The sequence below is a fragment of the Symsagittifera roscoffensis genome, unplaced genomic scaffold (assembly GCF_963678635.1).
Source record: "Symsagittifera roscoffensis unplaced genomic scaffold, txSymRosc1.1 SCAFFOLD_139, whole genome shotgun sequence".
Taxonomy (NCBI): Eukaryota; Metazoa; Xenacoelomorpha; order Acoela; family Convolutidae; genus Symsagittifera; species Symsagittifera roscoffensis.
The window spans coordinates 36,226-55,260 of NW_026971327.1; the positions used below are offsets into that span (position 1 = coordinate 36,226).

The 19,035-nt window shown below is 36.0% G+C and overlaps 1 protein-coding gene across 1 annotated transcript; it reads left to right on the top strand.

The window, feature by feature from the left end:
• The first annotated feature begins 1,897 nt into the window (after positions 1–1,897).
• On the top strand, positions 1,898–18,361 carry LOC134856315 (uncharacterized). Its single transcript, XM_063872676.1, has 9 exons — positions 1,898–2,483; positions 3,547–4,325; positions 5,316–5,456; positions 6,980–7,129; positions 10,278–10,441; positions 10,694–10,829; positions 12,967–13,053; positions 14,971–15,147; positions 17,139–18,361. The coding sequence occupies exons 1-9, from the start codon at positions 2,366–2,368 to the stop codon at positions 18,204–18,206; spliced, it is 2,820 nt and encodes a 939-aa protein (XP_063728746.1). The 5' UTR covers positions 1,898–2,365; the 3' UTR covers positions 18,207–18,361.
• The last annotated feature ends 674 nt before the right edge of the window (positions 18,362–19,035 follow it).

Consider the following 19,035-nt stretch of genomic DNA (forward strand, 5'->3'; position numbering starts at 1 on the left):
ACGGCTTTTTATTCGGATACAGACTGCAGGCAGCTTGCTGTAAAGATACTTTTTACTGGTACTTGCTGAGTTTTAGAGTCCTGTTTCTTTTTCTGCACGAGAAGCTTTGTATCTGACTGACCAGAAAATACTTAGTGAGTATGTTCATTTCTGCAAGAATTAAGATCGTTATCTTGGGTTATTGCTGTGATTGAGTCTAAAAACTTGGATTTAAATGAATTAACACGTGCTGTTATCTTTCCTATTCTAATCAGCACACTGAAAGATTACATTAATTATGCGAAAAATCTACACAGGATAGATTGGTATATTGGGCAGATTAGTATAGGGTAGATTGGTATGTAGGGTATAATGGCATAGGGTAGAGTGGTATAGGGTAGTTTGAAATAGGGTTGTCCTGCCGCGCCAAAAAATTGTATGCAAAAGCACAGTCCTGAGCAATTTGTACAAAAAGTTAGAACGCATATTTTTACAATTTTAAATGGGAAAAAATAGAGAAAGTAAGTTTTTTTCAGATAAAATATATTTTTTGATTTTTTATTTCAAAACCTAACCAAATATTTGGAGTTTGTAATTACTGTTTGCCTAGAAAACTTTTGGATACCTAAATTGTGGAAGAAATACTCTGACCTGGGCCATATTTTTTTATTTTCTGGTTCAGGTCAGTCATTCAAATCAAAGTCAGGGGCGGTTTTAGGGGGGTGTCCCCCCTCCTGAGAGATTCAACCCCTTGCCGACCCAAAGGGTCCCCCCTTTAAACTATTTTGAGTATCTATTTTTGGTGAAAGACCCTACAGATATATATTTTTGGCTAAAACACAAAACAGTGTGTGTGTATTTTTTTTGGGAGACCTCGGCTCTCGAGAAAATCCTAGATCCGCCCCTGATCCAAGTATTTGCTTTATGCGATGAAAATGGAGTTTTCATAAATGAGAACCGAGCATTTTACTCGCAGGACTCAGCTGTTTTAATAAAAAAATTAAACGCTGTGATTGCAGATTGGGATATCTTCACTTGGTCTATCTTGATGTTGACTTGATCCACCGGGTGTTCGAAGATCGGCAGCCAGGGGGGACCTTGAAGAACAGGCAAAATTTAAAAAAAACGGTACAAAGGACGCTTTTGGACTCTTTTTGAAAAAGTTGACCAACAAACAGCGTATTTTCGGGAACTCCCCCCCCCCCCTTTCAAATTGGCATACATTGGCGCCCAAATCAGGTTTAAAAATTTTTGGGTCGGTCAGCAAAAAAATGGATGTCCTAAAATAGTACCAAAGAGAGTAGTCAGGAGGGACCAAATTCTTGAAAAGAGGGGGCGTCTGCACCCCTCCCCCAAATCAGCTAGTGTAAACAGAACTAGTTTTTCAACACGTTTAAGCCTTGTCCAACATATTCACGCTTTCGCAGTGTGAAAAATAAATACCGAGATGAAAAAAAAACTATTTTGAAAACAATTTTTAAATGTTTTTTTTTGTGCTCTGGACTGAACTTTCTTTGCGACTCCAAGAACATAATTGACTATATTTGCTATTTATAAAATCTGAAAACATTTCGAGTATTTCTTTTATTTAATATCGGTATGCAACTTAGAGTATATCTCAAATTTTTCGAGCATTGTTCTATTTCATAACTTTTATTGATCTAATCATTAATAAAATCACTTTTCAACTTTTCTTTGTTACGAGTAACTCTCATGATAATGAGTGACGATAGTTACGACTTCTATTAAAAAGTTATTGATTCTGAGCTTTTGATGTCGATGAGTTGAGGCTGACCGTTGAATGTAATTGTTTTGAACAGAGCATTAATTTTCATAAAACAATAGTCCTTTTATCTACTTAAAGTTACAATCCGTGGTCACGCTGAGTCTTACCATTATAGGCAAATTTATACAATGTTCAGTTTTCTTTGATTTTTAGTGAAAACTTTGCGGTTTGTCTCTTGTTTTCAAAACATTTTAAATTTATTACTGGTGGCTGTTAGTATGGTACAGCACAAACGTTCAGGAAAGGTATCCATATTTCCAAGTATAGCAGACATACCTTCGTTACAAATAATGAAATCATTCTGTATGTTTTGAAAAGCTAATTGAACAAATCTGTACTAACATTTGGATTCAAATCCAACCTCTCTTTAGTTACAATTATTAGTATTTGTATATTTTTTTCGTTTAAGTTTCTAACCAGTTCTCGGTGTTTTTGCTTGACTAATTGAACAGTTCCGCTGGTTTGCCGGTTTTAAGCCAGCGTTTAATTGATCTCCAAATGATTTCGTATTCTTACCATCTAAATTACCATCACGGGTGATTAGTGAAAACCGCGGGGAGCCTCCAATCAAGAACTTCGCTTGTAACTCAAGAGGTCTCAATGCCTTTTCGTTCACGTGCGTGTACTTGCTTGTTCACGTGCGACTGTCATGTATACATCTCGAATAATGCTTACATTTGGTCCAACTTGACTTCAATTCCTTCAGGCGCGAAGCGAAGTTATTTAAACCTCGACGTTTGATCAAAGAAATAAGTTTCTGTATCAATTATTACAAAATATCTTTCGTCTCAAATTAGACTTTGATGTTATTCCAATCAATAGGGTATGGTCCATTTGTAGCTATTTGTCCAGCCCGCTTTTTCGTTTTTTGAAACCATCACTGTATAAATAAATTTGGTTTTCGAGCTTTCTTAATTAATTTACTGAACCATTTGTCTGTTAAAACGATCAAAAGACAGATATTTATATTGTAATGGCTTTGTTTTGAACAAACTAAGCCCAATTCAAAGCAGGGATTATCCAATTAAGGTTATTGGATCGAGTCCAAACTAAAGAAGGCTAGCCAATAAGTTGTGGTTTAAGATCCAACCAGGAATCCTATCTTGCAAGTTGGTCATTAATTACTAACCATAGACATAATTAACGCCGGATTCTAAACATTTACACCTCCTATTGAGGGAGCATGTTGAGATTTTATCGAATTTATTGTCAAATAGCAATTTCCGAAAGTTGGACAATTTGAAAGAATTTTTGACATCGATTCCAGATTTGTCCATTTGATCTTTCTCAGTGAAAATTTATCACTCGGCGTGAATATTTTCTCGCGTTGTGATTGGCTGAAATAAAAATTTATTCCTAATTCTTATTTTCGCATAAGAGAAAAGGAAAAAGATAAAAGCTCCGTCGGCTGTTGAAAAAAAAAGACTTTAATTTAATGCACTTTAAATTGCAGTGAAGTCATTTTTTTATGTGGTCTTTTATCATCATTTTGAAAATCCAGAAAATCAGATCAGACGCAAGAAAAGAAGATTTTAGTCCGTTTTGATTCCCTTGTTTTAGCAGCTAGATAAATTTACCTTTAATCAGGTTGCCTTTTATTCTTTTTCCTTTCTAGACTTCTATCGCTCTTCAAAATCGACGAATTTCCTATAATCAGTTAACTACCTGATCCCCTGCTTGCAAGTTAGTAAAATAATTAATTGATATACAAATGGGGGTACAGAAACTGAAACCCAAAAACGATCATGTAGCGAGTTTGAATAACTTCTCTCAAACCTCAGCTGAAACTGACCAAGATAACTGTGACATGAGTGCTAGCTCAAACTCTTGCTCGAATTGCTATCAAACTTGCTCTTCTGCTGACGATAAAAACAACAGTAAAACCGCAGTTATCGAATTCGAAAATCGAGTTTTCTGCAATTCATGTTTGCGAATCTATATTTCATCCCACTATCGTCGCAAATTGTTGAGAGACATCACGTTTGATCTGCGCAACATCAAAAACGCCGCCGACCCAGCCAACAAGTCTCCTGTTGGTCCCAAACCATCTAATGAAGAACCCTCAACGAGGCAGACTTCCGCGCCGAAACACCACTCTTTGACCCTGGACTGCTTGACGTTTGATCTGACATCCGGGAGGTCTTCGGGAACTTCATCTGCATCAACATCGCCGGGTTCCGGGACTGATTCCAAGTTCAAACGTCCAAAGAGTTGCTCCGATTTCCTAATGGATTCCCCGGTTGGAAACTTCACAGTTCACGACGCTCTGAAAAACGGAAATTTTTGCAAAAACTGCGAGTTGTTTTTCCAAACAAGCGCTGATAACTTTTTGACATCGCACAATTGCGTTGAAGCTCTGAAGGAGAATCTCGCAAGTGCTCAAAAAACTTTGGAGAGTTTCAAGCAGAGGTCGAAAGAGCAACTGAAGGCGTTTCTCCATCGGGAGAACAATTTGATCAACTACATGGTCGGTCTACAGGCTGACCTTCTGGTGCAAAATCACAAACACAAAGTGGCCATTGAAAAGCTAGAGAAACAAAACAGCACACTTCTGGAAAAGGTAGATGACCGTTTTTCTAATCTAAATTTTAGCGTTTGTCGGCTAACCTTTTTTTCCTATTAACAAGTCTAACTTTTCTATTTAGTTTTCATTAGCTTCTTTTACTTGTGAAAAAAAAACAGTAATTTTAATTTTTTTTTGGCTGAAATGAATCTGATTTATTTTAACTTTTTTCGTATTCGTTTTAGCCCTACTTAGTATTTGCCAAGTTCTTACTTAGAAGAAAACAATAATTTGATATTTGTTGATTGAAAAACAATTGGATGTTTTTTTTTTTAAAGTTGCTGTTGTTTTGATAAGCGCGGCAGATTTGAATGCGTCCAATATTTTTTCTGTCCACGACCGTTTAAGTTCATTTAAGACCCTTTGAAGCCCTTCAAACTGTAAAAATTACTAGCATTTTTTGTTACTCTGGCTTAAAAGGCAATAAAAATTACTACACATTTAATTGATGGCAATTAAGCCCAAAAGGTGCAAAACAAAGGAGAGTTGTTAAAATCGGCAATTTCGAAGTGATTCAATTTCGTGTTTTTTATTCTCGCCTTGCCATATTGGTAGTTGGCACTTAATCTGTGTTATCTGAGGCGCCTCCTTCATGGGTAAATTTAAGGAGCCACTCAGATGAAAATGGGGAAAAAGGGTGGAAATCAGGGAAATCGAAATCGGACTTGGTCTATAGGGGCGGTACTCAAAGGGGCGTGCACCGTTACCGCCGAACATCAAAGCAAAAGGGCAGGTCCAAAGCCCGTACAGATAATTGAAAAATATCTGCTGCTAAGACACAGCTAATTACAATTCTCCTCTAGTAATTCTGGAGCAAATACCCCATATGTTGCAACACGAAAAAATGAATTATAGATGAAATTTATTGTATAATGCAAATATAATGATCCTAAATCCCGTTATTTAGTTGGTTTATGGTTATATGACTATTTTATGTTTCGCTTTATTTGGAACTATAGCTATGATCATAAGAAGTTTGTTCTGTAGGTGTCGCAACAACAAAAGTCTGCCCAGAAGGTGCGGTTCCCCGACGGCGCTGGGAGATCTGGAAACTCGAGTCGGTTCCAAGTTGTGCTACATCGAGATCCCAACGGGGGGAGTCTAGGATTCAACGTTGCCGGAGGCGTGGTTAGTCTCATGTTCATTCCTAATTAGTCTGTTTTCCCTACTTTTTCACCCCTAATTGACTTTTGATCTATTGAAATATCAGATTTATCACGCTGGTCCGCCAAAATGTTTCCGTTTGTTCAATTAATTTCCTGCGAGTCCTAATTTTGACTGAAGTTGTATCGAATCCCGCCGATTTTTCGCTCGACCGTGAGAGCTTTTTATTACAGGAAGCTAAAAGACCTTAAAAAGCTTCCCGTTTTTTGAAATGTTGCCAATTTTACCGTACATTAAAGTGCTATTTAGTTTCTTTCAACATTTCTATTTTGTCTGATCGTTTATAACTCAAATTTAAACAGTCTAGAAGCAGAGTAAAATTTGCTTTGAATCTAGGATGCGGAAATGTTTGTGCCATTTCCTATCAATTCTTTTTAATTTCTTTCAACAATTCAGCATCTCAGATTCAATTGCAGCAAAATTAATCATTCATTTCATTTCAAGTTGAACGCGCGATCAAAAAGGGGTTTTTAAAGAATCTTTCAATAAATAAGTAGCTGTGTCACTTGATTATAGGCCTCAAAGCGCGTTATTGCGATATTTTTCACGCTTTCAGAGACGTTTGATCATTTTTGATGATTAATTTAGCAAAGGTACAGGCGCTTCCCAATATATAAACACTTAAGGCTTAAGATGTGAAACCTTTTATGATCTATTGAGGTAGTGAGGGTTGATACTAAATCTATAAAGTCCCTTACAAATTTCGCCTTTTATCAAACCATCCTTTGTTTGCTGCGTTTAACCTTAGTGGTGATTTGAACAAAGGAACTACATAGTAAATCAGTTTAAAGCGATGAACAGGAACAAAGGACAAACATGAAAGAAGTTCTCTGCTAATCCAACCTGAAATACCCGACTGTATTTAAGTTCAATCAAAACATCGATTAACAAATTTGCTTTGGTTCAAGTTTGACCCAAAGTAATGAAATAGTTAACACTGTTATATGGATCCGGCCGCTACCTGTATTGCTGACGTATATCCCCTTTTCCTGCAATCAGTTTTGTGATCAAACAAAATGAGTGACATCATTTTTTAAACTGTCTTTGAACACCTCAAAGTAAACATCACTTTTGAACTCAGATGATGTGACAGGCAGTTCGAATTAAATCAATTTTATTGATTATCGCAACAGGTTAATTGGCGGAAACGTTTCAAAAAGAGGCAAAATTGAACGTAAAGTAACAAGGAAAGCCAATTACTGTGCAAGTAGCCCAGAATCCGATTTCCGACCATAATCTTGGAATAAATGCCAAAAAGTTTTTATCAAATTAGTGTTTTTTTTCGAGATTCTTAGGACAATTGGAAAACAGTTTTTGTAGAAAAAAACTGAAATTTACCCGAATACAAGAAGTTCCTCGCCATTTTTCAAATAGTCGGAATAAAAAAATCTCAGGTTGTATTTAATTTAATCTTTGCTTGTTTCTCAAGTTTTTCATTTGCTGTTTTTTTTTACTTTCGTTTCTTGAAAGTTATTTCGTCGTTTCAGAACAAGTCGCGCCAGGATTCGAATGAAGAGAATGACTCATCGTCGTCAGAGAGTCAGTTCCAGATTCCGAGGGGTCTCCTCGTCACCCGAGTGAGTCCTGACAGCATCGCGAGTCGTGCCGACATACAAGCCGGAGACTTGATTGTTTCGGTAAGTTCTTCCTAGCTTTCATTTCAGTTGAAAATTACCTGTTAGTGAATTGAAAAAAATTTCAAAAAAATATCTAGAAGACATGCTAGGATTTCTTATTTTTCCCGTCAGTTTTTGAAAATTAAATGCCAAAAACGTTTTTTTTGCTCATTAGAGCGTTGGTATTATAATCACCTTGTAATTTTGAGAATTTACTCCTTGTTAAAATAGTGGAGAGCACCAATTATTGGTTGTTCAACTGTAAAAAATACAACCGAAGGTAATTTTCTTGAATTTTTGAAGCCTTTCTATCGTTGAATTCTGTCTTTTATGAACAAATTATTTTTAATTATTTCACAAAATGTTTTGAACAAAAATGCTCGTTACTCATCGTTGAAGGCGAAAATTTCATTAGAGCTTTTCTTTTACCGTAAATGATTTTTTTATGATGACTAGTTCCCATTTTTTCTAATCAGCCCAATCTTGACATTCTACACAATAGAGTGGGCGAACTTCACAAATTGGGTGTTTGTTTGGGCTATTAGGCACCACGGGGATATTTCATCCCCTTTTCAGCAGACCTTCTCGCAACTTAGCGGGATGCTCATTAAAAATGAATACCTCTAATGCGTTATAACTTATGCTAAATCAACAACTCCCTGAATTGTTAATTAAACTTTATGGAAAAGTCGTTAAATTCCAATTTTACTTTCAATCGATAAGTTTATGAATAGAGCCAAACCCATCCCACTATTTGTTTCTGCGCATTGTGCTCGCTTGATTATATTACTGTTTTTTTCCGACTTTTGACTGAATTTGTACCAAATTAAACAAAGGTTGGGAGGGATATAGTTTAAATTTAGCACAGGAGGTGTCTCCCATTTTTTGTCGAGAAATTAGATTTTCTAAGATGGGTTGAATAATTCATTCATAGGCGGAGAGATTATGTAATCTCTTTATGATTATCACTTGCTGCGTCGAGTGACAGTATAGAGAGTGGGTTTATCTCCGATCCCAAAATTACCATTCCCACTAATCTCCGATCGGGTTATAACTTATAAGCTGTCAATGGTAATGGACTTGGGCCATTGCAAAGTAGCCATTAAATTATCCCACGGAAATCCGCGCCACATGCAGCCCTGTATTATCATCACGATAAGCAATCAAGTTAAATACCTGGGCTAATCTGGGCTTATAATAATATACCCTCCCCCTAATATGTACAAAGTGGCCATCAAATTGTTCAGATTTGTCGTCTCAGTAATCAACTTTTGATAATTTATACTCAGGTGATTTCAAGGCTGGGCCGAATTAATTAGTCTGCCACTTGGAAAGGCTAGTGCGTTGATTAGATTTGTGAGAAAATTGGGAAAAGTAGGAAAAACGCGTCAATTGAAGGGAGGGAAATTTGGAACATATTTGAGTGGAAAAATTTTAGTTGGTACCGGAAAAAGGACGGGCTTCTAGTTTAATCACGTGTGACAATCACCAAATTGTGTGAACATACTGAGAACAGTCTTGCGTAAAATTTCGATTTGCCTTCCCATTTTTCCCTAATTCATTCCCATTTTTCCCAAATATATTCCCATTTTTCCGTCACTTCTCCTCTCGCGCATGATTAGATTATTTGATCAGCCTCTGGCGTCTCATGGTAAACACATCGGACATGGGGAAAGTGTTTACAATGTTAATACACAGGTATTGAGAAAGAAGTGTTTGACAATTTGATTGACAGGTACCGATAGTTGGGTTGAGGCACCGGGTTAGACTGTCAAATAGCCCCACTGTATACAGTCATTCATGCCATCCCGCGGTTTGTTTACATGGGGTTATATACATATTATTACAACCAGTCATGCGTTTATTTCCTAGCAAACAAGTCGCAATAAACAGTCAATTGCTTTCGACAATTCTGAATACCCTATTCGACTAAATAAATCAAACTTGATATGGTTTCTTCGTTCGAGCTGTGTAACCTAATATTAGATTGACTTAAGTTAGTTTGCAAGCCACTGCGACGTTTGTTGAAACATTCTGCCCATGCTCTATTGAAATTGAGGTACAAAATAGGTAGAAACAAAATACGAAAAGGAGGGGAAATATACCCCGAGGCCGGATGATATTGCTTACCCTTTCTTTCCCAACAAAACAAGAGTCCCTTTTCCAATCAATAACTTTCCCTCCATTCTCTCCTGGCATAATTGATGCAAATTAAATTTCCATATTTTCTTTTCCTGTATTTTTTTTCCATTTCAAGCCCAACAAAGTCAAATTTCGACCATTTTTTGAAAGGATGCTCATTGTGCGATAAGATAAATTGGGGAGGGTTTGGATTTAATATTCGCGGTAGAAATGCCCTGAGGTTGCTTCCTTTAATGTGGAAACAAATCTCCCATAATGAACTTCTAGGCTGTCAATTTAAAGCAAGACATATGTTGAGGTAACATAAGGGGTCATTTTTTGTTCATACTGAAAATCAAACCAGTCGAAGCCAATAAAAATTGTCAGAAACGGCGACATCGTTTGTTTTATTTTAAATAGTTTTTTTTTCAAATGAAACTCTGATTTCTAATAAGATGAAAGGATTCGATAAGACTGCTTAGACATCTGTTTCCTAAGAAGCTGCCAAAATAACAAATTGTTTCCAAACAAACAATAACCACAGAAAAGTTTTCTTTGACACAATACGTAATTTTAAGTATTTTTTGTTATGGGCCATTCCGGATGTTTTTGTGCTCAAAAACCTACATATTAAAAAAGCTTGATGACACATGATCTCTCACAAATAAAAAGACTTAAAATTTAATTTGTAACAATTTTTGTTTGCATTCATAAAAAAAGTCCTTCATTTTTGTGAACAAAATAGGAGGCTGGACTCTGTGAAATCAGTTTATTGTAAAGTGAGCTTTTACAGCTTCAAACTGTTTCTGAAGAGGGCCATATGCCACTTCAGACTGCGGGAGTCCAACTTGTGAACAAAATGATACAATATTTTGCCAACGAAATGTTACTAAGATGATAAATCTATTTTAAATGACCACTTACATCGCGACATATGGCAGCATTGAAGATTGAGTTATGACAACATTCATCTTTCAAATGGAAAAATCTTAGTTTTCAAAAATTTGTAACATTCTAGATCAATTAGGAACACTATTGTTCTCTTCAGGTGAACGGAACAAGCTTGGAGAAGTTGTCTCACAACGAGTGCATAGATGTGATCAAGAGGACCAAGAGTCCCTTAATGGTTGAGGTGGAGCGACCTCTGGAACCCAACATGGTCTCTTCCGGAACTCAAACACTGGCTTCGGACACTCTATTCAGCGGCGTCGGGTGAGAAAAAAGAATTATGATTTTTCAGCCAATATTTATTGGTTGCAGTCTTAAGAAAGAACTTTGTCGAAATTTTGAAAAACAATCATTTCCAAAATATAAAACATAATTTAGTTTTAGGTCATTTTTCAAAAATCATTTCGTCATGTTTTTTTTTGTACAAAAACACCAAAAATTGAAAAATTTTCTGACAAAAATGCATTTTTGTGATACAAAAAGAATCAACTAACTTTCTTTATCTCTCTTCTTCAGTCAAGTGAACAGATGTGACCTGATCTCTCTCTCCTCTTCGGTCACTGACCTGGAGAGTGTGGGGTTAGGCTCAGTGGACCACGACGCAGTTGACTACATCCTGTCCCACTGCCAAAAAACTCAACAACACATTCAGGTTGGCTAACTCTCTTTTTAAAATGCAATTAACCGATATGTTCGAATAACCGAAACTGCAGATATTTATATTGTTTTTATTTTGGCCTAAAGGATCTTACTCACTAGCGGATTTAGACTTTGTACTATTTGATATCCATTGTTGACTAACCGAACCTAAAATTTTGTCTAAGACCGCCTTCGGCGCCAATATGTACTAATTTGAGGGGGGAAGCACGCGCGGAAAAAACGCAATAATTTTTGTCGAAATTTCCAAAAAGTGCCCAAAAACTCGTTTTTTTGGTGTTTTTCAAAAAAATTTTCTGCGGCGCCAAAAATTTGGATAAAATAGGGTCGTTATTGTGATTTCGGAGAGCTCAAAAAATCGATTTGACTGCCCTATAAAAAATCGACAATTTTTTCGATTTTTTTTGGAAATCCGCACCCTCCTCGAGAAAATCTTAGATCCGCCCCTGATCTTACTAAAACATGCATCTAATATTTTAAATGTAACACAGAAACGTTTTTTATCTACATTCAATAAATAGTCATTTTTATTATTTGCAATACGGATGCTATGAAATAAAAGTTTCATCAATTTACAAGTCCATTATTGCAACTGACACGTTCAGTTGTTCTGATAAATCCAACCCCCCTTACCAATTTAAAATGTCTGCCACATGTTGTAAATGTCAGTTTAAACCGCTCTAAAACCCATCAGTTCAACGTGGAAGCGTTTTATACATTTCAATCATCAATAAACGAACATATTTGTCTCTGTCACTTTTCCCAAAGCTCATTTTGAGACTTCCCTTTAAATTGTGCTTTTAAAATTGACGTTTCAAGCATAATGAACAATTGATTCCCCCGTTGTGCATTGAAGCGATGGCGGCATTCAATTCAGAAAGAAAGTGAAAAATAGCCAAATTGACAGGTACCTGTCAGCCTATGCTAATTGGTCGCGAAAAGGGGCTAATTTGAACATTTCATTTTGTCAAACTCACAATGGGTAAAACTGGCACGCGCAATTTTTGACTTTCCTGTTTTTTAAAATACTTAATTTTTAAACAAAAGCGAAAAAGAGAAATGAAGCAACAGATAGTTGTGACAGTTGCTTTTTGTTACTTAACAGGTGACAGAAAGTAGGAGAGATTGTCAAAATTAATTTCCCAAAAGACATCTTATATTTACTACACTTCCCTAAAAGTATCGCGAAAGCACCCATCTGCTATTATACAGATTTTATAAACTTAGAGTGAAAAAATTATTTCCACAAGAATTGATCACTTGATAAGCCTTCACAGCTTTTAAATAAATCAATTAGATGCATTTTGGATTTCTCCCACTTTTCAAGGCACAGGGGCGGGAAAGGGAGTTTTTCCAGATGATGTGAACAATTAAGTGACAAAAAGAGTATTGCTGCGTAACTTAAAAGAGTTCACTGAAGAATTAACTTCTCACATAAATTTACGCTTAGCAGGATATAAGACTCCTCGGAATTTTTTAGGAGCTTCAAACGAAGTTTAGCAACCATTTTAAGCATCGCCATGAACTATTACAGGTCGAGTTCGAATATGAAACAAGCTTTGGAAAATTGACTAAATCCTTTGGAAATCAGTTCATCTGATTCGAAATGAAAGGCTTTTTGTTCTTCGTTTTTTTTCCCTAATCCATCCATCAAAAATATTATTTTTTAAAACGATTTTTCTTAATTGACATACTTCAATACAATAGCGCATTTTCACCAAGTGTTCTGATTTCAAAGCTGCAAAAATTGAATACGATGTTACTGTGCCAAACAACAGATTGAAAACCAAGAAAACTTTTATTTGGATTTCAAAAAACTAGGTTTGAATAAGGACCATGTCGGGGAAAACTAGGGCAATAAAATATACCGAACCGCCTTTTGACCGTGTTAAAAGTGGTAGAACGATGTTTAATCGTTAAACGTTAACGACTAAGTTGTAAAAACAAATGGTGTAAACCTTGTAAAAATGGTGATAGAGATGAAAACCAAGAAACAATCATAAAACGAAACAACAATTATTATGATTTCCTGTCAATATCTCGTCGCATTGCGATGACTCGAAAGGGTTATGTATTTTTTCCGCTTTCCGACGATAGAAAATACTCGTTTTATGTGGATAATTTTGTTTCAGGAGGTTGTGCTTTTCAAGAAGTCACCTGATGAAGATTTGGGAATTATTGCGGAAGATGGGAAAGACGGAAGCGCAATCATAAAAGAGGTACGTCCAGTGCAGGAAAAAAATGAACTGAAATAATGATCAAATCGCGTTTTTTGCTTTAAATGTGAATTCATTTCCACTCAGCGTGAACTTTTTTTCTGGTCGAGCTCTTTTTCTAAATTTATTGAAGTTCTGTAAGAAAATGTGAAAGAGTTATTAATTCTTCTTAAGAACAAATTTTCACATACATGAAGACATGAGTGTTTTCAATTGGCGCCGTCAAAGGCTTCAAGTTTGGCTCACGAAAAATCACGTCTTTAATTTTCATTTTAATTGATTTTACTTTGATTTTATTTAACCTTTTTTCTGAGTTGAACGCATTTCAAATTTGATTTGATTTAGTAAATTTGTTCCTTTGAGTAACAATAACTCGCAATTATAGAAAAAAGCAAGTCAAAGAACATTTGCCAATTCGCTCATCAAAGAGACGCCGGGTCGAGATACCTGCTTCTAAATAGCCGACCACTTTTCAGCAGGTTTGATGTGAACCCGTTTTAACTTAATCAAATTTTTGAACAATAATACTTGCTATTACTGGCACCCCTTTCAAGTCCCAATATCCCCCAGCAAAGAACCCTGATCTGAAAAATCAGGAATTGTTGGATGCAAGGATTGAACAATGACTGTTTCCCTTTCAAATCCCGATTGATTTTAGCTTAGTTGAATTAAAAAAAAGAAGAAAAGATGAAAGAGTTACTTGAGAGAAAGTGCTAATGTTACTTAAAAGAGTTTACCAAACATGGATGAGCTAAATTCTTTCGGTATTTTTTTCAGCTGATTTCTTTAATTTTGCCTCAAGTTTTTTTTTTACTAGTGTCAGTTAAGCTATTGTATTTTTGCTGCTAGCGCTTCATGGCGAAAATTCAATTTCCCCCTCAGCCTTCAATCCCAATGTTTTCTTTCTGATGTCGACTTAGAGCTTTTGAAATGCCGACACAAATATCTTCGAGTGTTTTCCTCTGTGCTTTTCATGTGCGGGTAGTTATCGTAGGGTTAAATTTAATCAAATTAAAGCAAATCATCTCAAGTGATAACAGCGTAAAAACCCTTAACTTCTGATTTTTCTTTTTAAAAAATGAAAAAAATTAGCGCCAAAAATCCTGGCGCCGGTAGAGCAAAAGGCACTTTGATGTATGTCGCGTATTCCATTTGAGAAATCAGTACTTAAGTTTTTAACCTGTTATGGAAAATTTGGAAATTATTTCTAATGCAGCTTGTCAAAAGACATTTTCACTCGACATTAAGATGCAAAGAAAATGAACAACACTTGGATTACAACACGCATTTGTTTAAAATCCTTTGAAAATCAGAATCGAACAAAACTTGTAAGATCATCCTATTGTCCGAATTTGAACAAGGTAAATTCAGTTAATTGTTTTTATCAGGTCGAGAGTTTAAGAGTCAATGACCGTTTACTGAGGATTTGTTCTTTTTTTTGTAGTTTTGATCCCATTTCTTTGAGACCCGATGTAGAGAATCAACCGGGTTTTGATATTCTGTCCTTTTGGAGATTAACAATAAGAAGGGAATGGATATTTAAACGTGTGATACTATTATGGCTGTGATTATTTTGGCCTGACAACAAAGATAGCCTATGTTTTGACTTTGAATGCGTATTGTTTTGTTAAATGCGGTATCGTTTTCATGTGAGGAGAATCAAAGAAGTTGCTTTTCAAATGGTATGACATGAAAACGGTGTCAATCTGTATTCAGACCTTTTATCTCGAGACGATCTACACTTGAAGTGTTGATTCAATTAGGACTTAGCCGTACCTTAACAATCTTTTTACAACCTCTGCAAACATGTTTGTGTTTTGACGATAATCAGATGCTTATAGGCCATTTTACACTATCAAAGATAGCTTCAATAACCGAAATAGGCTTGTGATAATATCTTTGTTTTGTATTGTGCTTCAGATTAGACCTTCTGAGAAAATGTCGAGCAGAGACATGAATGACGAGTTGCTTCACGCGGGTGATCACGTGATCAAAGTGAATGGAAAACACGTGGAAAACACTCAACATTTCCACTATTTGATGAGTAGATGCAACAGCTCCAGACTGTCGATTCTGGTCCACAGAAACATCAAATCTGTAAGCACATTGAACGTGTCATTTTACACTTCATTTTGTTGATCTTCAATTTGAGTTGAACTTCCTGCATCGATACACCAAAAATTCAAGACGGAAGCTCTAGAGCATCTAAGAATAAAGCTTTTGCAACTAATCTTCAGCCATTGGACTATGAAAACTCGTAAAACCAAAATCGATTGTTTAAATTTTGCTTAAATTTTAAAGACAGGCTTGAAAAGTCAACAAACATCTTCAAAAATGAAGCATAAGCGTTTTGAAATAAGCAGTTGCCCATGTGAGAATTTAAGACAAGTATAGAGTCGCCCCCTGGATACTCTTGGTTTAAACTTCACTTTTCTACGAGAGAAAAAAACAAATGTTTTGAAGAAACAAAAACAGCTCAATTAGATCAGTTTCTTGGGCTCTTCCCCCGTAGGGGGAAGTGTCGTTTCTTGAATTGACTATAGCTACAGTTTGTTCAAATTAGAAATTTGAACAATTAAAAGTTCACAAGGTTTTTGTTTTCCTAATTTAAGCTGCTCAAATATTGATTTACTTCAGTTGAAGGGCTACAAAAGTATACATTTCACTTAGCAGGTTATCTAGTTTCAATGTTAACCTTACTGTTAGGCGGAATTTCATCTCGTTTAAAATTGAACAACTAAGAATTCCTTTGTTTTGTTTTATAAGATGCCCAAAAACTTGGAATTCCGACTCAGAGTAAAAACAAAAGCGCAATTAATTCGTGAAGAAAACGGCATTCTGTTAACTTCCTTTCAAATAACTAATTTTTTCATCATCTAGTTTCCTATTTTTGATTGAAAGGCCGATTGAACACAAAACTAGAAAGGCGGAAACATAAAGAGATAACTGAGCTAGGAAGATTAGCCTTGATGAGAGATGAAAATTTAATCAAATTAGATCTAGTTGCTAATTATTTTTCAGGGGAAACATTGTCAAGGAAAAATAAAAAGATTATTTTCATGTTCTGTTAAATTTGCTTTTTTTCCAAGGATTCTTTTTTTTACCCATGCGAAAAAGGGATCTGCGAGCGTTTGTATGGATACATTTCGGGAACATCTCGGCATAAAGGAGGCTGAAAATGATGTTATTGTAGCCAAATGGGGTTAATGATATCTTATAGAGGCAGAGTACTTAGTAACTTTTCATCCAATTAGGGAATTTAGGTTTGAATTAAGAGGGATAATCATTTAATCTGCCCCTTAGCTCCTGAATTATTCCCTTTTAGCCACAATAACGCACCCATCCATTAGCATATTGTCATCTTTTCCCAAATTCCTACCCTCTTTTTTCAGTATTATCCCTAAATCCCATTTAGAATCGCATACAAATAAACGACATAATAATAGAATCAATCCCTCCCCTCAAGTCATTTTAGCTCCAAAGGTATATTAAAAAGTGGAAAAATTCTTTTTATGATGAGATCATTGCCATATATGGACGTTTAAATCAGTAGCTGAAGTTGAAAACGGCCATCCGATTCCTTGAAGTGCAATATTCAATTTGCTTTGAAGTAGGACATTCGCAAATTGACCTTTTGGAGGCAATAAACATCAATTTAGCCTGAAAAAAATCTAATCACTTCTTAATTAAGTGCTTTCTCACCTTTTCAATTCCAATCGAAAAAGCTGTTCAGCCAGAAATTGAAGTCGAAACAAAATGAAGTATACTAATTTGATTTTTATATCTGAACTTGTTCTAAAATAAAGTCCGCCTACCCACAGAAAAGTGGCCCTTCAGAAATATTTCAACATGTTTTTGAGCTTAATACACCCAGTCCTTAATTCTGAAGAGCAACTCTTAATTCTAAATTTGCTCCAATTGCCAACTTCAGGCAGAAAAATGAGCAACAGCTCTATCTTTAACATCGTAGCTTATGCGGACGAAATTTAATTCAATTTTAAATTTGACCGACGGATATATGATTGCTAGCGAGGTATTGATGTTAGAAGTATTTGTTCTACAATGTAGTTGAAATTTTCTTTTTTTAGGAGTTCAGCAAGAGGAAAACCCAGGAGAAAAATTCATCAACTTTGACGACATTGACTTGTGACGTTGATGAAGTTTCGGGCCAGAAATCAGCTTTGACGAATGATAGCAACGAGCCAAAAAGCGACTGTGGAAAAGTAAACGACTCGGAATCTCCGAAGCAATCGACTGACTCGGAACATCATATTGACAACGAAGTTTTTGCCTCAAATCAAACTTATTCAAACCACGTGAAGGTACTTGCTGCAAAACGTGATGAAGTTTTGAGACGCTCTAATGTTTCCGAAAATGGTCAAAAAGAAAAAGTGACGAGAAAAATCAGAATAAAAAGTGACGATGGACAATACAATGGATCTGACTTGAAGCGATTCAGCTCTCTAAAGCGAGAAAATGAGGCTCAAAATGTGTATCAAAACACAGCACAAACTAAGCCCTCTAGCGGCACAAAACAAGCACAATATCATGCTAAATCATATACAATGAAACATTCAAACTCGAGATGCGGCTATGAAATGTCGCGACCTGCGAATGAAAAAACTTTCGAAATGAAAAACTCACATAGCATGACTCTCAGCGGAAAGCATCTGAAGAAGCGACGAGATTCAGCCGATGTCTATGAGTCGCTGCGAACCCGAGACGCGAACGACGATTACGACTCGGAAATGGAGTTGTTGCTGCCAAAAAGTCGAGCGAACCGAACCGAGCGACCCAAAAGCAAGCCGAGTAACCGATCGCGATCCACTGGATCTCAAAATATTTATGCTCAAATCGATGACATCACGACTGACGAAGACATTCCAGCCAATCAGAACGCTCAGAAACATTCTTCGAGACACGACAAAAAGAAAGGTGCGAACGAACCAAGTTACGACCAGTCTCGTGCTAAGAGGAGGGTCAAGAAAACAGTGAGCCCGCCCCTTGAATCGGTTTTGGAGGACAAAGTTTTGACTCTTTCCAAGAAACAACAATCCAGACTTAAAGCCAGAATGATTGACGGGTTCGCCACAGTAACCGAACTGATGACTCACGGGGTATCTTCGAACCCTCTTGTATCTGTTACCACCCTCTAACAGACTTTGTAAATATGATAAAACTCCTAAAACTGGTTAAATTTTTTCTTTAGAGAATAAAAAAAAACCGTAAATGTTGGTGCAATGAATGGATGTTTTAGCTTTTAGCTTGCTTCAAAAATTTATCAAAAGTTTAAATTTTAGTTTTTATCCAATGAAAAAATTTTCTTTCCATAAACGCAAGAACCTTCCTTAATGAGAAACAGAACAAAGCAAGAAGTTTAAAACCGAAGAAAGTGTAGGACATTCCTCGTACCTTCATTGAATGTGCTCAGCGACTGACCTAGGTCTTTTTGCAGGTTGGGGTTATTCAAACATAAAGCCTAAAAGTTTTCTGCTCTTCTAAAAAATCGAGTTAAAGTCTGCTTTCAAGCTCACCTGAAACAGAATTCAACCTGAAATTTTATAACTAGAATTAAAAAAGGCAGCAACTAAAACATTTGCTCGGTTTCAACAATAAATTACTGTTTCAGCTTGATTGTTTTTGAAATGTCCAAGTTTAATAGTCCGAAGCAAGTATGATGACTAAACAGGAGAAGTCAATTGCTACGATGTAGGAGAGAATAGTTTTTTTTCAGTAATAATTCCAAAAAAAAAAATAGAAAAAAGCAAATCAGTTCAAAAATATTCCGTTGATTTCTTTTACAGATGTTATCATTCCACTGATCAATCTAGGGTTTTCTCGAGGAGGGATTTTCAATTAGTTCGACATTTTTGTCGACCTTTGTTTTTTTAGGGAGACTAAATTGATTTTCCGAACTCTCTCTTAGCACTGAAAGACACTGTTTTGGCGCTGCAGGCAAATGTTTGCAAAAAAAGTATAAAAAGA